The 18,837-nt window shown below is 45.2% G+C and overlaps 1 protein-coding gene across 1 annotated transcript; it reads left to right on the forward strand.

Annotated features, from left to right (window-relative positions):
• The first annotated feature begins 5,898 nt into the window (after nucleotides 1-5,898).
• GSG1L2 (GSG1 like 2) lies at nucleotides 5,899-18,812 on the forward strand. Its single transcript, XM_053453346.1, has 5 exons — nucleotides 5,899-6,302; nucleotides 12,226-12,273; nucleotides 16,473-16,625; nucleotides 17,104-17,215; nucleotides 18,445-18,812. Exons 1-5 carry the CDS (start codon nucleotides 5,999-6,001, stop codon nucleotides 18,734-18,736), a joined length of 909 nt encoding a protein of 302 aa, XP_053309321.1. The 5' UTR covers nucleotides 5,899-5,998; the 3' UTR covers nucleotides 18,737-18,812.
• Nucleotides 18,813-18,837: the final 25 nt, after the last annotated feature.

Consider the following 18,837-nt stretch of genomic DNA (forward strand, 5'->3'; position numbering starts at 1 on the left):
CGCGTGTGTGATGATAATGACAGTCCCTCGCAGTCTGAACAATCCGCCAAGGTTGCCATGGCGATAAATAATGCCATTGAAAAGAGAGAAATAAAAGGAAAATAAATTCCTTTTTTAAAAGGGGAAATAAATAGGAAACTCAGAGAATGGAGCTGGCGAGCGTGCGAAGGACAAACTACACAAAGGCACCTAATGGAGTCTCTGCCACTTCTTCTCCTGTGGCTAATTTAGTGTTTTTTGCGTGCGTCGGGGGTGCCGCGTTTCTGCCGACTCCATTATGTTGTGATAGGAAGACGAGGTCATGGTCCGTTTCCAATGAAACGCACGTCTCTCGCATATTATACTTCATGCAGTATTATGAGATATTTTATTTTCTGGTTTGTTTCTTCTTTTGTACCAAAACCCGTTAATCTCCCAAAAAAAGGTTCCCTTTCAGAATAAAATAAATGTAAAAAGTCACAATTACGACGACCTCTGTCGCGTTGACACAAAATGCAGAAACATCTAAGATGAGGGCAGATTAGAATCTTTTGACCCATTTTAATATGAGCTAATCCAGCGCACGTCACAAATACAGATCATCGGATTCTCGCAGCTCGTTCCTTGCGGTCCTCTTTTCTAGTTTTTTATAAATGTCACAGATATTCTAGAAGGGCCTGTTGGCCTGGGACATGGTGTCTGTCGCCCGCTTTGAGGAAGAATGGAATCTGCGCAGTGAAATGGTAACAGACAGATGTTTCCAGCTCTTTATGAGCCAGAAATTGATCTAAACCGGGGATTTATGAGCACACTCTGGCCTTCGCGTACTCCCATGCCTTGCTCTCTTAATTGCTCTCTAAGAATTTGGACGTGTTAACTACCGGCCATAAACTTGTGCATTAAATGGCCTTATTTTGTAAACGTATAATGAATAAAATCCCTGCTCTTTGGAATGGAGCATATATAGATATATATATATATATACGCGAATAAATACGCTCCGTCTTCACGATTATTAGTGATTAGTGGAAACTGACATCGACGCGTAACAAGAATGGGAAGGCTAAGGGCTCTCGGGCATCGTCTTTATTATTGTGGATTGTAAAGGAAATTAGTTAGTGGTAACTGTTTCTTACCCTGAAGAACTACCCTCGGTTTCCCCTGTGAGACCTCTTTCATGACACCAGGCTGGTTCCCAACGTAGACGAAGGTCCGCTTCTATTATCAAACCAAGGACTGGCCATCCCAACCATGTCCTTCTAGAACCTGGTGGAAGATCCGTGGGAACATAAGGGGGGGGGCATAGGCCAGTAACAAAAAAGTGAAATTTCTCCTTGTTGAAGCTACAAGAGGAACCTCACAAATTCTTTTCAGCGTTATCTCCCATGGTGACAAAGACCCTATGAAAGCAGAGAAGAGACGGTCAGTTTCCATCATCATCCTCAAGCTTCCACCAGGCAGAAAGTACACTCCACCATTTTTCACCCTGTTCTACTGAACATCCCTAGGAGGAAGACCTACGTCTCCCAAGAGCTGGTGGACTCCTTCCAAATCTCCGCCACTAAGCATGGAGCCTTCTGCAGGAACCACCTTGTGTCCTTCGCGGTTGGGGTCCCGTTGATGGCGTTTTCTCCCATGTCTGTTAGCTTTTTCGCCAGCAGCCTAGACCCTGTAAACTCTCCTGGTTGGTCATCTCTCAATAACCAAACATCGCTCTGGAAAAACACAATATATCAAAATAAGGCAAGAAATATTGGCACCAACTTTAATTTTAATGAATCTGCCATGAAACTTGTAGTAAATTTTATGGCGTAGGACATTACGTTTAACAGCCGGAGCGTGGATAGATTTGAAATATTTGGCGTTTTATTCAATGTCCGTCCTCTCTTACTCTTCTCTGCGGGGAAGGTGATTGAGCGATGAAGGGCTTGAGCGTTTAGAGCAATGGACTGGACGATCAATATATCTGACTACGCGTCAATACTTAATATAGTCTCTCTCCTTTGGGCGTTTTGGGGTCTGCGCACCATTTAGTGGTCCCGTTGGATTCATTTATCACACATTATAAAGTTGGTTGACCTTCTGCCTTCTCTTTGAATCGAGGAACCCCGTAAGAAGACTCCCATTTCTTGTCATCCCTTCTATTCCTCCACATTCACTTCTTTTTCTGAATAAGTGGAAATCATAATTCTCTCCTTCTTTAGTAAAATGGATTCCTGGAAAACCAAATTTCAGCCCATTCAGGGAAGACACAATCTTGCACGCAACGTTTATATTAAGCAACAAGAACATAAACACATTCTGATTAATTCTAGGAGTGCGCAAAATTGTACTATTCAGAGACTATTTATTTTTCAGTATCTGGAAAGTTTAGGTAGATGCCGCTAAGATAATGTTTTTTCGTGAGACGTGACCGGTTCCTGCTGGGATTCACACGTAAGAAAAAAAAATCTCAGCTCCTCAGGGGTGGAGCCATCGCAGGACTATACCACTGATCGGGGGGCATCCTATGCTCCTTTCCCATATTAATTCTTACAATGAACTGAAAGATTGTCTGCAGTTTTATTGTGTTTGTCAGGGACATGCAGATCTTTAATAGGATGACATTTCGGTGATACTTCTTATGCCGTGCCCTGACTTTCACCTCTCTTCGGGGACATCATCACCTATTGTCGTTTATTTCATTGTTTGTCCGTTTTCTGTACTGTCAGCAACTGGAAAAAAACTATTTTTGATTAGGGAAATAAAGAGTTGCTGCTGACAAAGGATGTTTGAAACGTGAATATTAAATCCTCCGTTTCTCAGCATGAATACGGAGTCGAGGGGGAGTCGCGGCTCTGCGCTATTATTAATCCAGCGTATTTTTATTGGCTAAAATAAAGTATTTTATTGGCTTTAATGAAACTTTATGGCAGCTGTAGTCAGACAGATAAAAAAAAGTGTTATTACAGAGTAATTGGTTGAGATTAATAGAGTTCCTTATTTCAGTTTAATTACTATTTTGCGGCATTTTGTATTTTTTTTCTGGTAACGGTCTTCTAAATGTCTTGGTGGGCTTCGGGGGCTCAGCCCGGGCAGCGTGGAAACCCTCTGTCGGAAAACATTTGTTGGGGCCGTTCTTCCGGTCACCTGTTTAACACCGAAATACTGATATTTCGTTAGAAGCGTTAAACCTGGATACCTGCCCTTCCTGCCGTATTCCAGCCACGCGCGAGACGCTGCCCTTGTATATCACGTGTGGATTCCGTGTACGGTACCATGTTGTTAATTTGTCCGCGTCTTGTCTGGGATAAACGATCAATAGTCCTGATACAGCGGAAAGAGGGGGCTCGCGATCTCACCACCCAACGCGCCGTGAGGAATACGACGTAATCAGAAAAGGAGACCGCTTCGCTTTTAGCGGTAACGCGGACCTCGTTCCTTCATAATCATGGAAATTCTCGCATATTCAGATTTACGGAGTCATTAAAGGTCTTCGTTACTGAAACGTAACAATGTAACAATCTCTCATACCTCCTTTCCTCTAACCTTTTATTTGTCTCCGTGACGAACGGTTCCCTGAGAGCTCTTTATATTCATCTGAAACTTTTACATTATAAACCACGGCCCCCATCACCGGCGGTCGCTGTCACCGGCAGTCGCTGTTATCGGCGGTCGCTGTCACCGGCGGTCGGGGGGGGGGCGTTGTGTTTTTGGACGCGCTGGAATAGCATTCATCGATAGAAATGAAGTGTGACGAATGACGTGAATAAATACACCAGCGCAACAGACCCCAACGGGGGCAATTGATGTATTCATTAAACCCATGACCTGTGGTTCGCTCGCCCGCCTGTCTCGGAGGAAGCGTCTCCAATTACTTGTCCTCCGGCATCCGAGCCGCCTGTCTCTTTATTAACTGTCGGTGGGTCGCGAGCGGCCGGCAGTCTCGATTTATTAAAGTTGTACGAGCGGATTTCTGACTCAATCACCTCTCTGCGGACAAACAGGATTAAACGGGAGCGGATTAGGGGGTCGAATAGATTGAATAAAGCGGGGGGGTCGCACCGAATCTGCAGAGACTACCTGGGAAAACGTAGCCGTCTCTTCCGGAGAGCCGGTCGGCTGTTTGGAGAGCGGGAACTGGGAGCGTTATTGGACGCGATGTCTCCAAGTTGTCCCCAAATAAGCCGGCTCTTCTCCTCCAAACTGTCCCAAGCAGCACGTTCCCTGATCCTCCACGCAGTCTACAAACTCTCCGCGTCTCTTCTCCGAGAGGACGAGCGAGTGCTAAGAGAGCAGCAATCAACAGGAACGTTTCAAAGGGCAAATTGGGATAATCCGGGCTGATTGGCAAACGCCTCCGAGAAACGCGCCGTCCGCTAAAACATTCTGATTTCCAACAACTCGACAAACAAGCGACAAACAATCACCGGGGTTCTGGGCGAAAACAAGATGGTGGATTGGAGCAATCAGCAGAACTTTGCGTTGGTTGAGTGGCCCAGATTACATACAAACACAGACTCTTCCGGCGGATCGGCCCCCATTCGGCCCCCGTCTAGTCTTTCTGTTCTTCCTTCTGTAAAGACTCAAACCTTAATCAGTCGTTGGTCTCGTCTTAGATTCAGGAGCCGTATGTCTATCACATGCATGTTTAATACCCTCACTGTATTACCCGCTACCACTTCTGCTGGGAGGCTGCTCCACTTATCTACCACCCTCTCAGCAAAGTAAAACTTCCTTCCATTCCATCTCAGCCTCTGACCCCCCGTTCTAAATTATAGTCTTTTGTTAAAAATGTCTCTTCTTTTCTGATAAACGTCTTTACGCCCCTTTTGTGGGTCTCGGGCGGCTGCGCTTAGTGAATAGGAATCAAGCTGCGATTTCTTGACTATCTCTCATATCTTCCATCTTTCTGTCGCTCGGGGTTAATACGGAAATACTTTAATTATTTAGGGCTGAAGGAGGGCTCGTGGCCCCTGCATGGTGGTGATAAAAATAATGCCGCCCCCTCCGGCTGAGAGTAGTGCGGGCACCAGGCTCGTGGGGCTAATTGGGGGATTAGCGGATCCTCGGCGAGGGATTTGCATCATAAAGTCCCCGCTTCCTTTTTATGTCGTGAATGGAGGTCGGAGTCTGAATTTTAAACAATGAAACATCTGGCCTAATAGACATGATTGGCGGGCGCAGCGCGTCCCCCTAATGCTCGCTCGTGCCGGGACGTGTTACGGTGACGGGACGCAGCCCACATGTGACGGTTATGCCTATATGGTAATAAATGGGCTGGTTTAACTCCTTCCGCCCCCAGCTCGCTGAGCGGAGAGCAGCTGTAAAGACCTGCCTTTAAATCACTTTTTATATATATATATTTTTTTTTTTTACCAATTTTGTGTCTTTTTAAAGCACGTCTTTAATATCCGGTTTCATTTCTTGCTCAGGGGCTGTTATAGTGGTCCTACCACCTCAACTGGGAGGTTTCTTCATGCATCATTTTATTTGTTGGGGGGGGAATCTTCCCTTTCTTTTAATTTTTGAAAGCAGAAAAGGGCAAAACGTTAAAAAAAATAAAAAAAAAAATATGTGTATAAATTATTGTGCATTGGGTGTTTAAAAAAAAATAAAAGTGAGATTTAGGATATTTGAAGGAAAATCCATTTTTTCTTGCGTTGTAAATGTTTGGAAATATTCAGTATGTTGAATTAAGTGGATAATTATCCCGTTTCTCTGCCGCCCCGATCCATCAGCCTCCCCCTCCGGTGAGATCCTGTGATATTTGGATGCGGTAATTGCCCCTCTCGCCCCCCCCTCCGCCGTCCCTGAATGAATGGGAGCTTCTCCTTCCATCGTGACATTTCAGCAGACGCGTCCTTCCAGTCTCCCGGCCGTTATCTCTTTGACAGCTTTTTGCTCATTGGCGCTGTTCAGCACGGACTTCCCATTGGGTGCCGGGAAATGAAGGGTCCCTGAAGGAGAGGGGAGGCAGGTGCCGGGGGTATTTGCGTCCCGTTCTAAAGCTCCGGCAGATCGTATCGGAGCCGGGGGAATGGACAGACGGCGGAGAGCGACGGTGGCTCTCACACTCAATTTCCTCTCCCTCCTCTTCTCCATCACCGCCTTTAGCAGCAGCTACTGGTGCGAGGGAATCCGAAAAGTTCCCAAACCCTTCTGCACGGGGAAAGCCGGAGAGAAGCCGGCGTTCTGCATCCGCTTCAACAACACCGGCTCCAACGGCAGCAGCAGCAGCAACGCCGTCCAGTATACGTGGGAAACGGGCGACGATAAATTCATCGAGCGGCATTTTCACGCCGGAATCTGGTACTCGTGCGAGGAGAACATCAGCGGAGACGGTGAGTGGGAATCGGATGCGTCGGGGGGGTTGGGGGGGAATAAAGACCCTTTTCTGGTCCCCTTCTGCATCGTTTCTTAGAAGCCCACGAATGCCGGTCTGAGACCCGAAGCGTTGGTTATTGATACATAATATCTGTCCAATTCTAATCATCGGAATGATTTATCTGCTCTCGATGACACCGATATTTTTATTTTATTTATTATTATTTTATTTATTATTATTATTTTATTTTATTTGAATTTGTTTTCCCGTTTTCTGTGTGTTTATAAGTTTAGGCGCCCTGCGGGCTCCAGGTAGAGCTATTATACGGTTAAAGGGTCCGTTCGGAGACATCCAGACAAGCGTCGCCACCAACAGAAAAACGTACTCGTCATAGAGGAGAGTGAATGGGAAATCGGGTTTCTTACTGGTCACAGGTGGACGGGGACTGGAAATTTTCAGCCACGACGCAGGGACTTGGTTGCCGATGAATGGCCGTAAAACTGAGACTTTTGGTGCAAAAATAAAGCACCAAAAAATAAACGAGGAGAAAATGTAATTCTGTACGAAGCGGGCATTGTTTTAATGATACTCTGAGCCTTTAACCCTTTGGTGCAACACATTAAATCGGCGTCGGACTGGTAGAAACGGTATGCTTTTTTTAACCCATGGAGTGCTGATTCCCGCGGATCAGTTTTGTCCCTGGCGTTAATCTCAGCAAACTGAGCGTGAAAGTGGATTTGCTGAGAGCGAGCGTTTTACGCTCTCTAATTCCATTAAAGCGACGCGTTGAGACCCGAGTGCTTTCCTGGGATTAAGCTGAGTTAGTTAATATTTTGAAAATGACGCTGGGCTTTGGCATGCCTGGCGACCGGAGGGTTAACTCAACTCTTGGCGCTTTGGTGCCATCCCACTGATCCAGTTGGCATATACATATCTATTTAATGTTGTGCCAGCACTTATGGTGGCCGGATGGATAGAAAGGAAAGGAATTGGAAACCATAAGTTATTAAAATTCCCGTCGCCCCTGGGGGGGGGTCGTTACACAGCCCCTTCATTAAATATGTCACTGTTACATTGTATGTTATGATTAGGTGCCCACATATTCCATAGTGCTGTACAACGGCCGCAGATATATACATGATAAATCACCACCATGTTTACACTCAGTCAATACTTTATGATAATAAAATGCGTTCCGAAAACATGAAATAATCAGACGTTTGGAGATCTTCAGGTTTCTTTTAAAAAGAGGAAAATGCCTGTTGAATAAATGATGCGAAAGCCGAGTCTGAGCTCCTCGCGTGTTTTCGTTAAGTAGCTGATAATAGTTGGAGGGGCTCTCACAGGCAGGACCGCCCGGGGGGTTTAAAAGAATCCGCATCATCCGATGAGGACAGCCAGACCGAGCCCGCTGGTCTTCTGTAGAACCCGTGGGCCACCAAATTCTGAAAGTTGAACTTAAAGTAACTTGGTTAATGTGATATTATCCCCGCGGGTACTCGATCACATTGTGGGGTTGGGTGTCTCGGGTTCCCATGGTGCAGCGCATGGTAGGACAGGTATCTTCTAACCATTGACGGCTCCTCTGTCTGTGTTGTTCCACCTTGGCTGTGGTTGAGTTGTTATAAGATCGTCAGACTGTTACTATAGGGGTTACTTTGTTTCTTTGGCCGGGAGTGGGGGGCTGGAGCTGGACCCCCCACCATAAGGCTGTAGAGTTGGACGATACGATGTTACGCGTTTCTCCGTCTTCAAGTTCTTACTGAAAGGCCTCAGGGAAATTAATAAGTTGGCGCTTTTCATTTTCTGATCGTTTTTCCTGCTTAAACATGGGAATAATGGAGCTTTTATGTGCCTTTGCGTCTCGGTTTCATAGAATTCATAGCGCGGGCCGTCGGAGCGTCCCACCGTCTAGCAAAGGATGATAGACTTCGCTCTTGAAGAATTAGGGCACTTGGGAAATTCACCGGAAACCCCTGGAGCTGGTCATTGTATTCTTGTCTTTTAGGTTCTGTTTAGTGAGAAGACGCAGCATGATCCCTCACTGAAATCTACCTTTTCCAAAGGAGGAAAATCTATATATTGTTTGTTCGCCACGAAGCAGAACGATGGAATTGGGTCCAGCAGAATAATGTAATTAAGCGCGGCGTAGCTCTCGTCTGATGCGTAGTGGCCGCAGCACAGAATATTAAAGCCACAGAACAGTGAAATAAGAAAAAAGTATTGATTTTTTTTAGAGTAATAAAAGAAAAATGCAATAAAAAGCACTTTTCCATAAACTCATGGATTTTGTCACTTTTTCAGTTGCTCATAAATCTGTCTGCGACGGACTCCGCCATGGTGTTAACCGTTCAGCAGCTCCGGGGGTAGAGAAGGTACCTGATCAGGAATGGAGTTGGTGAAGTAGGTCCATCCACCCTTCCTCCCGCTCACCTTCTTCCTGTTCCTTGGGTTTAGGACTTGAGTTTTGGATTCTATAACCAAGTGTCTGCTCGGTCCTCACCCGGTCAGACATCTGAATGGACTTGTTAAAGGCGACAGCTTTAGTTTTCTCCTGTTCCTGAACCCCATGTGCTGGTGTCATCGGTCGGTCTTATAGCGCATGTTTAATGTCCCTGCCTGTTGAGGTCACATGGAAGGGGCTGACCTCGCATTGTCTTCTGTTTTATGGAAAATGATCTCGTTACATCGTGTTCCTTCTAGTGACAAGCAATGAATCTCACAGCAAAGTTTTAGCGTTTTATGGGATGTCAAATAAAGTGACACGGAACGGATATTCTGTCCTATAAAATGCGGGAAATCACCTTGTCGTTTTCTTCATTCAGTTTGTCAAACGTATCAACCTCTTTATCGTAATCACAGGAACTATAATGAACTGCCACGGATGACGTGTTTACCAAAAATGAATCATTCATGCGCCTAAAGTATCGAGTTACGGCACAGAAAACAATCGAGTTCTGCGCTCTGTGAAAATGGTATTTATTTCGCCAAACGTTTCGATCCTACTGGGATCTTTAGTAAAGCATCGAGTTATGGCTTCCAGGATATAAAGCCCTGACCTCGCCGTAATACCAATAAAACATGTGTTGTATGTATAAGCTGTGAAAGTTACAGCTCTACCCGGAAGAACAAATGGATCGTAATCCTAGAGCGTGAGGTTTGTAGAGTGATTTTGTATTCCTTATCCTTAACAGAGTCTCCGCAAGCAGTTTATGGGCTTCGTTAGTGCTGACAAACCTTTAAAAGTGGAAACCCATTTGGCTAATCTATAGAATCATTGGACTTCTTTTGTGGGCTTCTAGATGAACAGTGATTTAGACTGAATCGGGTGTTATAATTTCTTGTAAAGAAGATATTGATACGTTCCCCGTTATGATGATGTGGCCTGCGTCCGTTCGATATGTGAGTGAGTAATGGCAGCCTGGATGGGCCACTCATTGAGGTGCACTAAGGGGGGGGCAGCTTCAGGGTGTTTGGGGTGGACCCAGGCATCCAAAATACAACGTTCTTAAATGTGACCTTAAGTTTACAGATAACCCTGACACACCGAGCTCCTTGAGTAACAAACATCGGGAAGAAAGAGAGGACATTATTTTTTCCCCTACCTTCATGCTCTGTTGTGTTTGTTTGTCAGTTGCTTAGACAAGGTACCTCTAATTGTAAATTAAATAGATTAGACATAATTATGGCTGCGGTGTAGATCTCTCCAGCTTGGTAATTAAAATAATTAAACTCAGACATCCCTCCTTGTCTCCACTCATTATTTCTCCCTCCTTCCGCTCCTTGTGGGTCTCATTAACCGGATCTTGATTGAAGCTCCTTTGGAGCAGGAATCTTGTTTTCCGGTTTTATTCGTATATATATTGTTATATATATTGTTATATTCATATATTTTTATATATTCTGTTGGAAGGGCGATGGCTCTGGACCCACCGTGTGATCTGATCTTAGTTAAAGGAGAGAGCGAGGAGCGGACCGGCGGGGTTAATGCACCTGTAGGCTTCGTGTGAACTTCATGGTTGGGAAGACCGGTTTTGATGCAAATTGCTTCTTTGTCTATAAATTTCTGCTCAAAATGCAAATTGGGGATGTAGATGAGAAGAAGCCTCGCGTGCGTTTCAGAAAGCTATGAACGTGCGCATCCTTGAAACGGCCATAAATATGACTAAAATAAACAGGGAGAGAGAGAGAGGGAGAGGGAGAGAGAGAGAGGGAGAGAGAGAGAGAGAAGGGGGGGGAGAGAGAGAGGGAGAGAGAAGGGGGAGAGAGAGAGGGAGAGAGAAGGGGGGGAGAGAGAGAGAGAGGGAGAGAGGTCGGTCGGTTGGGTAAAGCACAGGTTTCTGGAGCAGATGGTGGCACGCGGTGAAACCACAGGAGATACGGCGTGTCGGAAACACCGCTCGCTGCGCCTTCTGCTCTTTGTAAATTAAATAAAGTGAGTCAGGCTCAGCGTATTCGTGCACGGAAGGGGTCGCTGTTTAGGATGAGCGCTTGCCTTGACCTGGACTAGCCCCGCATGGCCATCTTTTGACATCAGCACAGTTAGCACTTTACAGCTGCTGTAAAACGCCCTGCCATACGCAGCCCCCATACGGCCTCTGCCAGTCCTGCCGTAAAGCGGAGCTCCCAGTCCAGTCATTAGGGTTGTCAGGATCTCCTCGCATGAGCGCGGCTGATGTTTTTGAATCTGATCAGCACCTTCGTATGGAGACGCTCTAATGTGTGCCTGAAAAATCACAGGGTGTCACAAACATGGCTGCCGGGTCGTCTGCGTTTCACAATCCACTCCGGTATGTCATAGAATTCATACACGCCATTGGCACATACAGTGTTGTAGGGCTGGGTGTGTGCGCATGAATGTAACGCCCAGCGAGCCATATTGGGAATCCATAGGATCCCATTGTACAACGCTGTGGAATATGATGGAGCAATATCAAACAATAATAATAATCTGGCACCGGCAATATTCAGGTAACTATAACTTTCCATCACAATGTGTGCATGCATGCGTGTGTGTGTACATGTATGTGTGTGTGTGTGTGTACGTGTATGTACATGTATGTGTGTGTGTGTACATGTATGTGTGTGTGTGTATATGTACATGTATGTGTGTGTGTATGTATGTGTGTGTGTACATGTATGTGTGTGTGTGTGTGTACATGTATGCGTGTATCATATATATATATCACACTTTCTTCAGGGTGACGAGTTCCTCATTCTTTTTAAATATTCATTCATCTACATTCATAGAAGCGGAGTAACGAGGGGCCCCGGGCCCCGGCTCTCTGTTACTTTATGTCAATTGCGCATCAAGTAGCAAGTGCATCTCCTGAGGGTACCTCGCTATCCCTGACCGAGGGCCCCCCGTTATGATGTCATCAATTACCTCAAATTCCAAATAATAATTTGCTTAAAAAATATAATCCACTGAAAGCACAAATAATTTTATGAGATGAATCTATGTGTAACAGCGCAGTTTAGGTAAAAGTGCTGCCGGCCGGCGGTACAGCAGTATATATATATCTATATATATGGTAAAATAAATACAAGTTTCATTAAAAATAGTGTTTTTTTGCGTATGCATGACCATGCGCCGTGTTTGCTGATGAGATCTGCAATATCCTCCTGAGAATGAAGCGACCTTTGGAAATCGTGCCCCGGAGGGTCTATTTGCCCAGAGAATCGTGGGACTGGCAGTAATATCAGGGGAATTGTTATATGAAACGCGGGGCTTTGTTAAATAAAGACTGTAAAGGGCTTCATTACAGGGGGGGGTATTTAATGCAAAGTATTTGCTATTCTATCGGGAAAAAGGCTTGCGGGCGCGCGGCGTTATCCTTGTGTGCAGATACCATGCCACCCAAATTTATATTTTATTGTAATGCATATTTTATACAAAAAGATCGTTTCTGCATTTCTAACGTAATTGTGTTTTTCAGGCGAAAAGTGTCGGAGTTTTATCGCGCTGACGCCCCCCGCGGATCGAGGTAAATCATTCTGTTTTGAATTTTATCGCTGGATACGGTTTGGGGTGAAATTCATTGTATTTCTTAGTTATATTTGCTTCCTGCTTGTGTAACCCTTAAGCTGCTGAATGGAAATATTTGCTGATAACTGGCTTTTTAGATAAACTTGGGTTTATTCGGTGGTTGTTTACAAAGTCCAGGTTTTAGTATTAAGCTCATAAAAAATGATCTGGATCTGGCTTGAGTTTAGCTCGGTATTTTCTCTGGATTCCGTCCCAGCTGACTTTATTAAAAGGAGTCAACCCGAGAAGTTCTACCAAACACGGCCCAGGGGCCGTTAGTACTGGTTACATTACCCACCAACCAGCTTGAAGTGGCTGGTGTTCCCACCCACGAAAAGAGTGAGCAATGGTCAGGTTTTTACCCTAAAATGATCCCACCTCGTGACATCTCCATGTTTTGGATGCCGACATGTAAAGATAAAGCCACGTTTACCGCTTTGCGGAGCCGGGTCACCGCTCGTTTCACGCCCTCGCTGGTGGTTTTGGCAAAGGCTTCACAAAAACAAAGTTAGAATCAAAATCCAGGTCTATTACAAGGTGAATTTATCCCCGTACAATAATTTATTAAACAAATCCCGTACAATAATTTATTAAACAAATCCCCGTACAATAATATAATAAACAAATCTCCGTACAATAATATATTAAACAAATCCCGTACAATAATTTATTAAACAAATCCCCGTATAATAATATATTAAACAAATCCCCGTACAATAATATAATAAAAAAATCTCCGTACAATAATATATTAAACAAATAAGGAGGAGCCGGGTGCCCCCCCCCCGGGATTCATAGACCAACCAAGCCTTCTCCCGGATCCAGCGCAGAGCGGTAGCTGAAACATTCTATCCGAAGATACAAAATTTGATGAAAGAATTAAAAATGTGGGAATCTCATGGTTAATTTCAATCTCCAACAAGGAATAAATGCGTTTATGAGAGCCGCCTTGCCTGTCGGGCGCTGCGTGTGCACGCGGGCTGCTGAAACGCGTTCCGTGTAAATGATTTATCCTTTTATTATTGGCGGTTTACGTTCGCCGAGCTCCAGCTGAAATACCATACAGGGATGAGTCAAGCTCCCGGGATATGTCTGTTTAATAGAAAGGATTAAGGAGACATAGCTTAGCGGGGTAACATATCATTTCAGTACCATGGTACAGATTCGCTCATCACAGCAGCCTGGATCTCATCAGCGGCCAAAATTAGGGCCAATCGGTGGGGTGTTTTTATTATTGAGAAAGAGGACGGTTACTGTAGGTTTCTTTGTAACATTTTGTATCTGGGATGCACTAACAGCCAAATCAATACCCCCCCTGCCCCCCCCCGGTGCAGTAAGATTTCTGTACGGGTTTTCTCTCTGTAAATAAAACCAAGCGGGAGTGGAAAATTTCCATCGCGGGGAGATCGACCCTCCGCGAATACTCAGACTGCAAGGAACGGAAAGAGGATAAAAGGCACACAAAGGGTTAAATGGAAATGTAGCCCTATATTGATAGACAGCAAATAGCATAATCACGGCTCGTAGGTCTCTCGCTGGAACATCCATCTTTCTGTGTATTAGTTTTTGCCGGCCTTGGGAGCGCGACGAGCCCTCGGAGGTAACGGAAAGCGCCCGTGTGATTCGTCTTCATTGACAGATCGCGCGGCCATTTCTATCGCGGATCCATCCAACTATTCATCTTATTCTGGAAATAAATAAGGCGCCTTATGAGCCTCCACCTCGGCTAAAACCAGATACTTTCATACAATGCTTCCAGAAGAGAACTCCTCGGTCTCCTTGACAGTCGTCTCTGATGACCTTCAACCTCAAAACCTCAATGTTTGGAGACCTCGCTCGTCGCTCGTCACACAAGGTTGGCCGGTTTGCGAGGGAAGTGTGGAGCTTTAGCCGCTACTTTATGGTGGGTCATGAAACACGGCTCGGTTGGCCTGGGGGGGTCCCATGTCTCCTCTATGTAGTGTATAGATTGTGAAACGTTGACTTATTTGGCCTGTGTTCTAATTCCAACTTTTCACCAAGAGTTTGATTTGGACCTTGATTAAGATTGACCTCAAACGTTGGTCCTGGAAGAGCTCCTGACCCCGACGTCAGACCGACGCTTACCTTTATTTTTTATGCATTTTAACAATCAATGGATAATCCTTCTGATTATGCCAAGTTTGGTAAAGAGCTGTCCGGCACAGTTGGTTATTCTGATTTTTGATGGTGACCAAAAAAAAAAAGACCCAGGGAAAAAAATGAATTCCTTCTTCTTGCCGCTGCACAAAATCCCCGAATTATCTTTGAAACAAGGGAAGGAAGGCGAGAATGGCTGCGCAGAGCCCATGTAGAATAACCCGTTCACCTGACAGGCCTGTAAGCGATGACGGGCAGATCGATAAGAGGTAAAAGGTCTGATCGATGCCTTCCCTTTCCATAATCGCATGGAGATTGGCCCTCGCCGCCGGATCAGCGATGGAATGAATGCCATTAGAGCTCGCTCGGCTACGATTAACGTTCCAGAACGTCTGGACGTTCTAGATCACGGCGAACAATCTAATGTTCAAACTATAGAGCGGCGCTCAGCAACGCCAAGCTTATCCTGAATCTCATCTGGTATTTCGGGGTTTAAACCCAAGGGCAGTTATTTTATTACCTGCTACTGGGATTTTACCCCATCGTAAAACCTAAACTCTGAAACTCTCACCAAGGTTACAATGTAACGTCAACTCAATTCTCCCGAGCGTTCCTTATTCCCTAAACCCGATGGAGACGTTTATTGTGGGTTACGGCTTAACGGCACTAACCTCGGAGCCCGATTTACGTCATACATGCCCCGATTATTTACACATTTTTTATTAATAAAAGGCTTTATAGAGATCAAAAAAATGAAGTCTGGGAAGATGTTGTTGAGAAGGACAACCGAGGGCAGGACCGGCCTGGAATATTGCGGTATCTCAAGATATATTGAGGAACACAAACGTTCTGCCAGACTCCGAGCCAAGCTCAATTCTTTATTTTTAAAAAAAAATCAGCTAATTTATCCAATGTATTTTCTCCGAGCCGGAGCCCCATATTTAATATATCTTCCATAAATGAAAATAAGAGCGTTGGAAATGATAAATGAACAGATCAGCGCCTTGGCACGCGGGGCGCCCGGACTGATAAAACGATACTCTGTTACTATTAATAAATGTGTCGGGTTGGTTCGCCACCTAATGGCTGTAAAAAAAAAAAAAAAAAAAAAAATCCATTATTGCATCGCTATTATAGGCAAAAAACTATTTGTCCAACTAGCCCCAGAATCACTTTTTATATTATAACCCTGATAGCCTTAAACAGCGGTGGATTTGGGTTGTAGACCTTTGGCGGTTTGGGAAGCTCCATGCTCTACAGGGTTATCAGAACCGTATTGTCTGGGGCATGGAATACCCCGTGTTCATTGGCTGTTTCAGGCTGGGTTGCCGTGGGGATGTCTTTTACCAAGCGTGTTCTTGGTGTGGTGGCTGGTTGCAGTTGTTTAGTTTATTTTGTATCCATTAGCATCGGGAAGCAGGGGTGGACAGTTTCATGGCTCTTCGTGTCTCACTCTTAACACTTTATTACATGGAAACGCTGAGAGCGTTCTATTTCCAATAAATGAATTAGTAATCCCATCTAGCTTCCCACGTTGCGCAAGAATCACAGAAATTTATGGGAAAAAAGCCTGGAGAAAAACGATCCGGTGCAAACCGTCCTCATGTATGTCGGAGAGCCAGGATTCTGGGGGGGCGACGGCATTGATTGCTCTGAGAGGCCTTTTTCTAAATGACGAATGCATTGTGATTGAATGTGCACCTTGGCTATTCACTAAAATGGAATTGGTGGCCCCTCAGGCATCCATGTTGAGTAACAGAAAGCCATTTAGAACCACACAACATTAGCGGAACCGTCCAAGAACCTGATCGTAATAACTTCTTGTGCCCGGCCTTTTACCCAACTTGGGTCAGCTTGATGGCGCCGTGGCAGGTGGGATTTAGCGCAGCAGTAGACCGGCTTTGGCGCACAAAGGGTTTGCAGATAATGGCTTCCGAGATCCCATCCAGCCAAATCAGATTTTCATGTCATGATATTGATGAATCCCTGATCCGCTCGTATAAATCATATCCCACTTTGTAGAGCCGTCTGTCTCCGCAGGTGTCCTATGGCTGTCTATCGTAGCCGAGGTGCTGTATATCACTTTGTTGCTGACCGGCGTAAGCCTCATGTCGGTGGAAGTCTGCTACTACACATCGGTCATTGATGGGTTAAAGCTGAATGCGTTTGCAGCTATTTTCACCGTGTTATCAGGTAAAGCATTCCGTTCCTATACATGATACCGCGTCAATGTACGTAAACGGGTAAAACTGCTAAAAACATGTCCTGGTTTAGGTTCTTTAATCATCTTGAGCTAAATGGAACCGATTATCCAACCCGGGCGTGGGAGAGACAGATCCCTTTCTCTGCATATCATATATCATATAATGCATGTAATCTACATCAGAGGGCATCGGTCACGCAACCACTGTATATAGAGGCATGCCCAGCCTCAGCTGGTGAAGGGTTAACCCGTAAGTCATGCCGTTTCTTGTCCTGGTAACAGTGCTGCCACCTCCAGGTCACAGAGGGAATGACACCGTACTATTGTATGATTATTGTGTGATTATTGTATGATTATTGTGTGATTATTGTGTGATTATTGTATGATTATTGTATAATTATTGTGTGATTACTGTGAACACGTGAATAATGCGTGTTAAGCATGTCCCTGTGCTTTACCTTGGGACAGGTCTGCTTGGCATGGTCGCACACATGATGTACACCACCGTATTCCAAATGACGGTCAATCTCGGTCCGGAAGACTGGAGACCTCAGAACTGGGACTACGGCTGGTCTTACTGGTAGGTGTTCCTGCATGTTCTAAGCCAACGCGTGAAGGTGCCGTTCCACTGACAGCAATAACTGCACTCTATTAGGTTTAGCAAGTACATTTCCACATTTCCACACATGTCTTTAGAATAGCCTATCAGAGCCTACATTTGTGTCACATGACCATTAAAGTGTTCCCAGTAAAAATAAATGGATACTAAGAATTATTTTTAAGAATGGTTTGGGGATTCAGCTGAACTCCGTACGATATTCCTAATGCTGCGTTTAGTCTGAAAAGGGCTACATTTAGCAGAGTAACCAATAGTTGACGGGAGGCAGCTTTGCTTCTCACATGACGTTGTCTCACATGAAGGGTCTCGGTTATTGGTTAGTAGCCTGAGAAGGGGCACAATGTTTGTGGCCGGCGGGTGGCTTATACACAAAATCTGTGGCAAGTAATTGTTTGGTTTAAAGGAAAGGTCATGTGAGTTTTACACGAAATATCAGCTGTAGCTGAGCAGAAAACGTTACCTGAGAAAGAACCGGATGATGGAAGTCACCGGAACGTCAACGGTAGAAGCAGGTTTCTAATTTCAGAAAGCCATCACCCATGCCTACTTGCCCCAATACCCAGCTCGGCATGGCTTAGTTGCCACCTAATATTCTGTTTGCCCGCCCCGGTGGATCATTCAATCATTCCCAACATTCAGGTAACATTAACAATGCTGTATCGAGAAGACGGATAACCCGCTTTCCTGCCCCAGAATGGGAATGAGGATCTTCCTGGCGGTTGTAACGTTTGCAGCACAGTCCGTGAAATCCTTCATCGGCAAACACAAGAGGGGAGCTTTTTTCCCATAAGAAGTCTTTTGAACCCGCAGAGCGACGGAGATGAAAACATCGGCTTCCGACTCATCAGAAAACCCAGCAAGTGCCCGACGTTCGGCGATAACCCGCGCTCGGCGCTCTTTATAGCTACCCCACCGTACAGCGCTACAGAATACGATAGCGCTATATAAAGCCATAAAGAATAATAACCTGGTTATCATCATTGAGTGAATTTCAAAACAAGCGTGGAATTCCTACCAAGCTCGCTGGACCCCGGTAGGTCGCGGTAGCCTAAATACTTAACCCCCGGTGGGAATTTGGTTTAAATGTAGATGATTTTAGGATCAAACTCAGACGCTTCACGAATATTTTTGTCTCCTTTTAGATCCTATTCCTTTTTTTATGTGTTTTATGTATCATCTCCTCCCCGCAGCCTGGCGTGGGGCTCGTTCACCTGCTGCATGGCCGCGTCGGTGACCACGATCAACAGATACACCAAGACCATTTTAGAATTCAAGCAAAGGAAACGGAACCTGGAGAGAAGTTTACAGAACAAACAAAAAGTTTCCGATCAAGACGTTTCGCAGCCGGTGTGGGACGTTTATATCAACGCCGTTCAGAGTAACCGAGAAGGCTTCGTGGATTTAGCCGTCACCGGACAAACGCCATCGCCGTACGGCAACGCCAACAGCTTTCCATACACGCAGCGCGACGAATACTGCTAGGGTCTTTCATTTATATGATTTTATTCTGCGAATTATATACATTTTTTAAATAAATTCTGATAAAAGGCATTGCTGTGCAGCTTGTGTTCTTTCCAACATTC

This window comes from Spea bombifrons, chromosome 13 (genome assembly GCF_027358695.1).
Source record: "Spea bombifrons isolate aSpeBom1 chromosome 13, aSpeBom1.2.pri, whole genome shotgun sequence".
NCBI lineage: Eukaryota > Metazoa > Chordata > Amphibia > Anura > Pelobatidae > Spea > Spea bombifrons.

Bases quoted from the DNA above. Each gene is read 5' to 3' on its own strand.
- GSG1L2 (XM_053453346.1), top strand. From the start codon at position 5,999: ATGGACAGACGGCGGAGAGCGACGGTGGCTCTCACACTCAATTTCCTC. The intron at 16,626-17,103 runs GTAAAGCATTCC...ACCTTGGGACAG, and splicing joins TATTTTCACCGTGTTATCAG to GTCTGCTTGGCATGGTCGCA. The intron at 17,216-18,444 runs GTAGGTGTTCCT...TCCTCCCCGCAG, and splicing joins GACTACGGCTGGTCTTACTG to CCTGGCGTGGGGCTCGTTCA.